This window comes from Carlito syrichta, unplaced genomic scaffold (genome assembly GCF_000164805.1).
Source record: "Carlito syrichta isolate Samal-C Ts95f unplaced genomic scaffold, Tarsius_syrichta-2.0.1 Scaffold304449, whole genome shotgun sequence".
In the NCBI taxonomy this organism is placed as follows: Eukaryota; Metazoa; Chordata; class Mammalia; order Primates; family Tarsiidae; genus Carlito; species Carlito syrichta.
In genome coordinates, this window is record NW_007248545.1 from 74,679 (window position 1) to 82,957 (window position 8,279).

The 8,279-nt window shown below is 45.0% G+C and overlaps 1 protein-coding gene and 1 long non-coding RNA gene across 2 annotated transcripts in view; one reads left to right on the top strand and one right to left on the bottom strand.

The window, feature by feature from the left end:
* LOC110595800 overlaps window positions 1-4,553 on the bottom strand; it is a 14,322-nt gene extending 9,769 nt beyond the window's left edge. Inside the window, exon 1 of the long non-coding RNA XR_002482076.1 lies at window positions 4,478-4,553. This is a non-coding gene — a long non-coding RNA (uncharacterized LOC110595800). The remainder of the gene's footprint in view (window positions 1-4,477) is intronic.
* Window positions 4,554-4,593: 40 nt separating this feature from the next.
* COG7 (component of oligomeric golgi complex 7) overlaps window positions 4,594-8,279 on the top strand; it is an 81,250-nt gene continuing 77,564 nt past the window's right edge. Inside the window, exon 1 of the mRNA XM_008059939.2 lies at window positions 4,594-4,982. Coding sequence (XP_008058130.1) covers window positions 4,814-4,982 — 169 coding nt within the window. The 5' untranslated portion in view covers window positions 4,594-4,813. The remainder of the gene's footprint in view (window positions 4,983-8,279) is intronic.

Sequence of the window (8,279 nt, forward strand, 5' to 3'; positions counted from 1 at the left end):
TAGGTGATTTATAACACTGTTTTCACTGACTTAGGATAAAGATTAATGCTAAGGTTTTTATTTAATTCAATAATTAAAACTCTAAGTTAACATTTATAGAGTGGGTTTTCACTGAACTCATAATATACTAATCAGACACTCTTATGATAAATCAGCTAAAGACAGAAAGCAACCTTGGGGGCCTGGGAAACATTACTAAAAGCTTCTTTTGAGTTTTCTTTAGAAACAAGCACTGTAGGATAAGAGAAAAGTAACGAAGACACCTGGACAAGAAAGGCGATTATAGAACTCTGAAGGCCATAAAGCCCCAGAAGGAAGACTACTGCTAAACTTTCTGGAGACAGTTCAAGGACTGTAATTCGGGACTTTGGACTAAAACTATCATCTTTGGCCTTATGAATAAGACTCATTGTCTGAATGTTTACAGGGTTCTTGGCTTGTTTGTTGCTAAGACCACTAGATGGTGGTAACTTGTAGAGGATATATACGTGAAGGAATTTTCTTTGTCTTGCCCCTTTACGAATGGTATAAAAGCTCTGTGTTAACTAACCTTAAGTTGTCATCTGGCCGGGCTTGGTGGCTCAGCCTGTAATCCCCCACCTTTGGGAGGCTGAGGTGAGTGGATTGCCTGAGCCCGTGGGTTTGAGACCTGCCTGGGCAGTGAGACCTCATCTCCACAATAAATCAAAAATCAGCCGGGCATGGTAGCACATGCCTGTATTTCCGGCTACTTGGGAGACTGAGGCGGAAGGATTGCCAGAGCCCAGCAGGTCGAGGCTGCGGTGGCTGGGAGCGGCCACTGCACTCCAGTCTGGGTGACAGAGTGAGAATCCAACTCAAAAAAAAAAAAAAAAATTGTCATCTGTTCAAGAAGCAGGTGTCCGGGTATATTATCTTCGTCTTTCGCCTATCCGTCTCTCCTTCAGGAAATCTCACGACCTGACAAGGGGCTGGCCCCTTCAAGTGGCGCCCAACGGAAGGCGAAGGTGAGAGGACTGTCTGAGCCCATGGGTTCAAGAGCAGCCTGGGCAGCATGATGAGATCTCATCTCCACAATAAATTAAAAAAAAAAATTAAGGCTGAGCACAGTGACACACAACCATAGTTCCAGCACTTTGGGTGGCTGAGGTGAGAGGATTGCTTGAGCCCACGAGTTCGAGATCAGCCTGAGAAACTTGGTGAGACCTCATCTCTATAATAAATCAAAAAATTAACCAGGCGTGGTAGCACATGCCTATAATTCCAGCTACTTGGAAGGCTGAGGTGGAAAGGTTGCTTGAGTCCAGCAGGTCGAGGCTGTGGTGGCTGTGAGTGTGCCACTGCATTCCAGCCTGGGCAACAGAGTGAGATTCTAACTTAAAAAAAAAAAATTAGCTAGTCGTGGTGGCATACACTTGTAGTTCCAGCTTCTTGGAAGGCTGAGCAGAAGGATCGCCAGAGCCCAGCAGGTCATAAGACATAATTATTAAGAAAATGAAAAGACAAGTGGCTGTCTGGGAGAAAATATTTGCAAACTATATTTCTAATAAAGGAGTTATACCTGGAATGTATAAATAACCATGACAACTTAATAATATTAAGACAAACAACCACATTGGAATAGACATTTCACCATAGAAGATACAAGAATGGCTGACAAATACATGAAAAGATGCTTAACATCATTGGTATTAGAAAAAAGCAGATTCAAGCAATAATGACTCACCACTACATATCAAATAGTGGTGAGACCATAGAGAAATTGGAACCCTCATATATTGTTGATGGATATATATATATATTTTTTTGAGTAGGAATCTCACTCTGTCACCCAGGCTGGAGTGTAGTGGCATGCTCACAGCCGCCACAGCCTCAACCTGCCTGGTTAATTTTTTTGATTTATTATAGAGATGAGGTCTCACCAAGTTTCTCAGGCTGGTCTCAAACTCGTGGGCTCAGGTAACCCTCTCACCTCGGCCTCCCAAAGTGCTGGAACTATAGGTGTGTGCCACTGTGCCCAGCCTTAATTTTTTTTAAATTTATTGTAGAGATGAGGTCTCACCATGCTGCCCAGGCTGGTCTCGAACCTGTGGGCTCAGACAGTCCTCTCGCCTTTGCCTTCCAAAGTGCTGGGATTACAGGTGTGAGCCACCATGCCTGGCTGTTGATAGGATATAAAATGACACAGGCACTCTGGAAAAGTTTGGAGGTTTCTTAGGAAGCTAAACATAAATTCATCTCATAAACCAACAATTCCACTCCCAGGAATCTAGCAAAAAATGAAAACGTGTCTATACAAAGACAGGTATAAGAATGCTCATAGCAACATTATTCATAGTAGCCCTAAGTCAAGGCAATATAAATATCTATCAACTGTAAATAAACAAAATACAGTATGTTATCAAACTATGTTAACATCTATTAACATATGTTAATATGCCATATCCATTCCATGGAATAATATTCAGCAACATAAAAGAACAAATTGCTGATACATGGTACAACATGGATGGATCTCAAGAACATTATGCTAAGTTAAAGAAGTCAGATACAAAAGACCAAATATTGTACACTTTCATGTATCTTAAATGTCCAGAAATATAAGTTTATATATAGAGAAAACAGATTAGTGGTTTCCTAGAGCTGGGGGTGGGAGCAGAGATTACATGCAAACGGGGAGGAAGGAACTTTTTTAGCTGATGAAAATGTTTTGGTAGAGACTGCACAACCCCTAATTTTATTAAAAATCATCGAAATGTATACTTACAAAGGGTGAATTTTATGTCCTGTAAATTATTCATCAATAAAGTTTTTTTTCTTTTCTTTTTTTTGAGGTAGGGGTCTCACTCTGTTGCCTAGGCTGGAGTGCAGTGGCACCACCATGGTTCACTGCAGCCTCAGTCTCCTGAGTCAGGGGATCCTCCCACCTCAGCCTCCAGAGGAGGTGGGACTACAGGTGTATGTCACCACAATGGACTAATTTTCTGATTTCTTTGTAGAGATGAGGTTTTGCTGTGTTGCCTAGGTTGGTCTCAAATTCCTGGGCTCAAGTGATCCTCCCTCCTTGGCCTTCCAAAGTGCTGGAATTACAGGCCTGATCCACCAGGTCAAGGCTGTGGTAGCCATGCGTGTGCCACTGCACTCCAGCCTAGGTGACAGAGTGAGACTCCAACTCAAAACGAAAAAAAAAGAAAGAAAAAAGAAAACAGTATCATCTCCTCAGGAAGGGGCAGATTGTAGAAACACCTAAGACTTCTTGATCTATTTGCTCTCACAGTTTCATAATTTGTGAATGTAGGTTCTTATATATAGAGAGTCTTTGAGACTTACCACATGCTTCCTCATTTGTGTATTTAAAGAACAGTCTTGGCTGGGCACGGTGGCTCACGCCTATAATCTCAGTGCTGTGGGAGCCCACAGATTTGAGACCAGTCTGGGCAACTTGGTGAGACCTCATTTCTACAGTAAATCAAAAAATTAGCCAAGCGTGGTGGCACATGCCTGTAATTCCAGCTATTTGAAAGGCTGAGGTGGAAGGATCACCTGAGCCCAGCAGGTGGAGGCTGCGGTAACTGTGAGTGTGCCACTGCACTCTAGCCTGGGCAATAGAGTGAGATTCTAACTCAAAAAAACAAAACCCTAAAAAAAACCAGTCTCGCTCTGACACTGATTTAGAGACAGGGTGTCACTCTGACCCCCAGGCTGGAGTGCAGTGGCAGGATCTGCAGTGGAGTGCAGAGAGGAAAGTTATACTGCCCGGAGGCCCTGGAGTGTCACCCGGGAGGCCAGTCTCAGTGCTCTCATAGGTCACTGCAGCCTTGAATGCCTGGGTTCAAGCTATCCTCCCACCTAAGCCTCCTGAATAGCTGCGACTATAGGGCGTGCCATCTTGTCCGGCTAATTTTTAAATAATAATATTATTATTATCTTGTACAGATAGGGTTTCCCATCCCATGCATATGTTGTCCAGGCTACCATAGGCATTTAGAGTCAGAGTATGCCTGGAGTGAGAATAGAAAAATGGCAAGATAATTCACAACTGTACCAAAGGAGTTGAGATATATATATATATATATATGTTCTTTATGACAAAGGAAGCCCTCTCAGATGGTCTTTCTTTTCTGAGATGTCACATTGTTTGTTTTAGGTTAGAAGAAACAGTAAGTTTCAAAGACCGGTGGGTTCCAAAGTGGAGTTTTAGGAAAAGATAGGAGACCAGTGTGGCTAGAGCCATGCGGGAAACATGCGAGGAGAGTGCAGGGCTGAGGCTAGACCACGTAGGCTTCACTTGCTCCCTTTAGGAGCGCAAAGTAAATTGTAAGAGTGCGGGCTCCAGCGCCCAGCTTCCCTGAATTCAAATCCCGACAGAGTCACTTTCTAGCCACGTGGCTTCGAACCCGTTGCTCGACTGTCTCCGTTCTTCACCTGTTCGTTGGGAAGAATCATAGTAGTCACAGGACTGTGAAAATTAAACGCGCAAATCTATGTGAGGGCTTACAGTTAGCAGAAGTGGGACGTTCGCACCTGCCGGGAGCTCTCAGCACCGGGCCATCTCTCCTACATCCGGCTCTCCTAAATGCCAAACGGGGGCAGTCGCTATGGTAACGGCAACCACTTCCGGAAGAAGTACGGCGCGCGGCGAGGGTCAGTCCCAGCCGCAGCTTGAGCGAGGTGATAGCCGAGCGCCCAGGGGAAAGGTGCCCTGCCTGGGGGCTCCGGTGTGCCGCGTCCGAGGCCAGTCCCGGTGCTCTCGCAGCTTGGCCCGCTTCTGCAGCCTCGTTGTCGCCCGGAGCCGGCCCTTAAGGCTTGGACACCTGGCCTGAGGCCGAGCACTATGGACTTCTCCAAGTTCCTGGCCGACGACTTCGACGTGAAGGAGTGGATCAATGCGGCCTTCAGGGCCGGTCCCAAGGAGACGGCGGCCGGGAAGGCGGACAGCCACGCAGCCACCCTGGTGATGAAGCTGCAGCTGTTCATCCAGGAAGTGAACCACGCCGTGGAGGGTGAGCCTCGCAGGGCCTAGGCCGCGAGACCTTCCCCGGTGCCAGGCTCGGCAGAGGTCCCTGAACTGGACGTGGGGCACTCGGGTGGGTGGTGCACGTATTGGGCAATAAATATCAGTGCCTCTCCTGGTGAGAAGGCACTCATAGCTTAAGGTAGCTGAGTGCTGGGCTGTCTTCAACACTTGCTAATTTTGGATGTTGGTTTTCTTCTCTGGTTGGTCTAAAAAGTTTCCTTTTAAAATTTAAGGTCGGGCGCGGGCCTCACGCCTGTAATCCCAACACTTTGGGAGGCTGATGCAAGAGGATTGCTTGAGCCCAGGAGTTGGAGACCAGCCTAGACAACATAGCGAGACCTCGTCTCTACAAAAAAGTCAAAAAATTAGCGGAGCCTGGTGGCGCGTGCCTGTAGTCCCCTACTTGGAAGGCTGAGGCAGGAGGATGGTCTAAGCCTAGGAGGTCGAGGGTGCAGTGAGCAATCACTGCACTCCAGCCTTGGTGACAGAACGAGACCCTGACTCAACAACAACAGCAACAACAACAAAAATCTTAAAATAGTGAATTTTGGATGGACGTGGACGCTCAGGCCTGTAATCCCCCAGCACTTTGGGAGGCCGAGGTGAGGGGATTGCCTGAGCCCACGGTTTCGAGAACAACCTGAGCAACTTGGCGAGACCTCATCTCTACAATAAATCAAAAAATTAACTGGGCGTGGTAGCACACGCCTGTAGTTCTTTCTACTTGGAGGGCTGGGGCGGAAGGACTGCCTGAGCCCAGCAGATTAACACTGGGGTGGCCGTGAGCGTGCTACTGCACTCCAGCCTGGGCGATGGAGTGAGACCCCCCAACTCAAATGAATAAATAAATAAATGAGTGAATTTTATTAAATGTGTTCTTCTCTAACTCAACAGCAAGTCTCTGGGATTCTCCTTTTATTATTATCCATAAGCAGTGGAAGAAGAGATGGATCTTTTTACTTTTATTTTATTATTTTGAGTGGGGAATGTCACTCTGTCATCCAGGCTTAGCCTCCTGAGTAGCTGGGGCTACCGGTGAGTCCTACCACGTCCAGCTCATTTTTTTTTTTGTAAAGACGGGGTCTCGCTAAGTTGCTTAGGCTGGTCTCGAACTCCAGGGCTCAAGCAATCCTCCTGCCTTAGCCTCACAAAGTGCTGGGATTACAGGCATGCACCACCATGTCCTGCCAATGTATCTTTTTGAATGCTAGAGATTTTAAATAGTCCTTTATGTGCCTTTGTTGAGGCACCTTCCAGAATGTAAGGTAGAGCAGCTCTAGTTTCTTTTCTTTCTTTTCTTTTTTCTTTTTGGTAGTGACATGGTCTCACCATGTTGTACCGGCTGGTCTTGAACTTCTGGCCTCAAGCAGTCTTCCTACCTCAGTCTCCCAAAGTGCTGGAATTACAGTTGTGAACCTTTATACCTGGCCAAGCAGCTCTGTTTTCTGTTTGGTGACTTGAATGTCAGATTCAAAGGCCCAGTGTCAAAGAAAATTGACTTTTTGTATTCCAGGAGTAGCAGTTTTTGTGATGTTTATTCAAAGTGTTAAAGCCCTGTTTTCCTACCAAACAATAAACTAGAAAAAGAAAAAAACAGAGTAAATTTTGAAAGAGTTAAGTAATAGCCAATTGATTCTTATATCTGGCAAAACCATATTACACTACAGGTGTAAGGGAATTACACAAATCTGGGAAACATTGATTTAGTGGATCTTTATGTCAGCTGAAGAAGATGGGCTGGCCTGAACAGAGACTTATGCCATTTTTAAGAATAGTTAACTATAAAAATAATGTGTGCCAACAGCCAATTCATCTATCTCTTTGATTTGACTTTTATCCATGGTTACTTGTTGATTCAGTACATAATGCACATAATCTCTCTGCAAGCCTACTGGAAAGACCAAACAGACTGTTTCCACTGGAAGTCCATGGTCCAGTAACTAGAACTTTGTTTTACAGATAAGCAACTGTTTAAGAAAAGGTGAGGAAGGCAGATTTGAGACATATCTCCTGTCCTCTATCTTAATCCACCTGTATGTCTCTGAAAGACACATTATACATTTGCCTCTCCTCTCTCTATTATTAATGATACACACAAAATCATATAACACTGTAGGACCCTCGGGCAAGTCATTTCCCTTTTCAATATTTGGAAATTGGTAGGACTCAGCTTTCTCTGCTGTAAGTAAAGACATTAGGTTATGTAGTGGGTTGAATAGCGTATCCCCAAAATTCATGTCCACTTAGAACCTCAGAATGTGATCTTATTTGGAAATAGGGTGTTTGCAAATGTAATTAAGGCAAGGATGAAGATGGAGGGGGAAGGTGGGGAGGGGATTTTGTGTCACTGCAGATTCCTTATTGTACTTTACATCTTTTACTAATTATTGAGCATCTACTATGCAAATGCCAAAAAATGAGCACTGAGGTTGAAAAGTTTACCTTTCTGGAGCTTGCTGCCTGTGGGAAGATATACAAACAGTTAAATTACCACGAGGGGTGGCTTTACTGAGAAGGAAACTGGAGTTGTGAGAGCTGGCAGGAGGGTGCAGTTACCTCTGGTCTGGGAGAATCATAAAGGGCTTCCCTTGTGTTAGGCTTCGAAGGAAGACTTTGTAGGGCAGAACAGGAAAGGACATTAATAATGATGTAATAGCAAATGTTTGAGGGTTTGGCACGTGTCAGGCACTGTTTGAAGTGCTTTTATATATTAACTCTAAGTGGTTCTCAACGGGGACTGTAATACCCTCCCTGCCTCTCCCTGCCCTTGCTCCCATTTTCACAAATATTTGGAAATTGATAGGTGCTTTTTTATTTGTTGTAGTGGTGGGGAATGTCACAATGATAGACATTTAGTGGAAGGCCCCAGTGGTGCTTAATATCCTGTGGTGCTTGATACAGTCTTATACAATGATGAATTATCCTGGCCAGAATGTTAATAGTATCCCTTTTTGGTCATGATTATCTAATTTTTTAATTTAAAAAATATTATTATTTATTTATTTAAAGTCAGGGTTTCTTACTGTGTCACCCAGGTGGGAGTGCAGTGGCATGACAGTGGCTAATCGCAGTTTCGACCTCCTGTGCCCAAGCGATCCTTCCACCTCAACCTCTGGAGTATTGCATTTTTCTTTTTTTTTTTTTTGAGTTGGAGTCTCACTCTGTTGCCCAGGCTGGAGGGCAGTGGCACACTCCCAGCCACCGCAGCCTCGACCTGCTGGGCTCAGGTGATCCTTCCACCTCAGCCTTCCAAGTAGTTGGAACTACAGGCGTGGGCCACCAC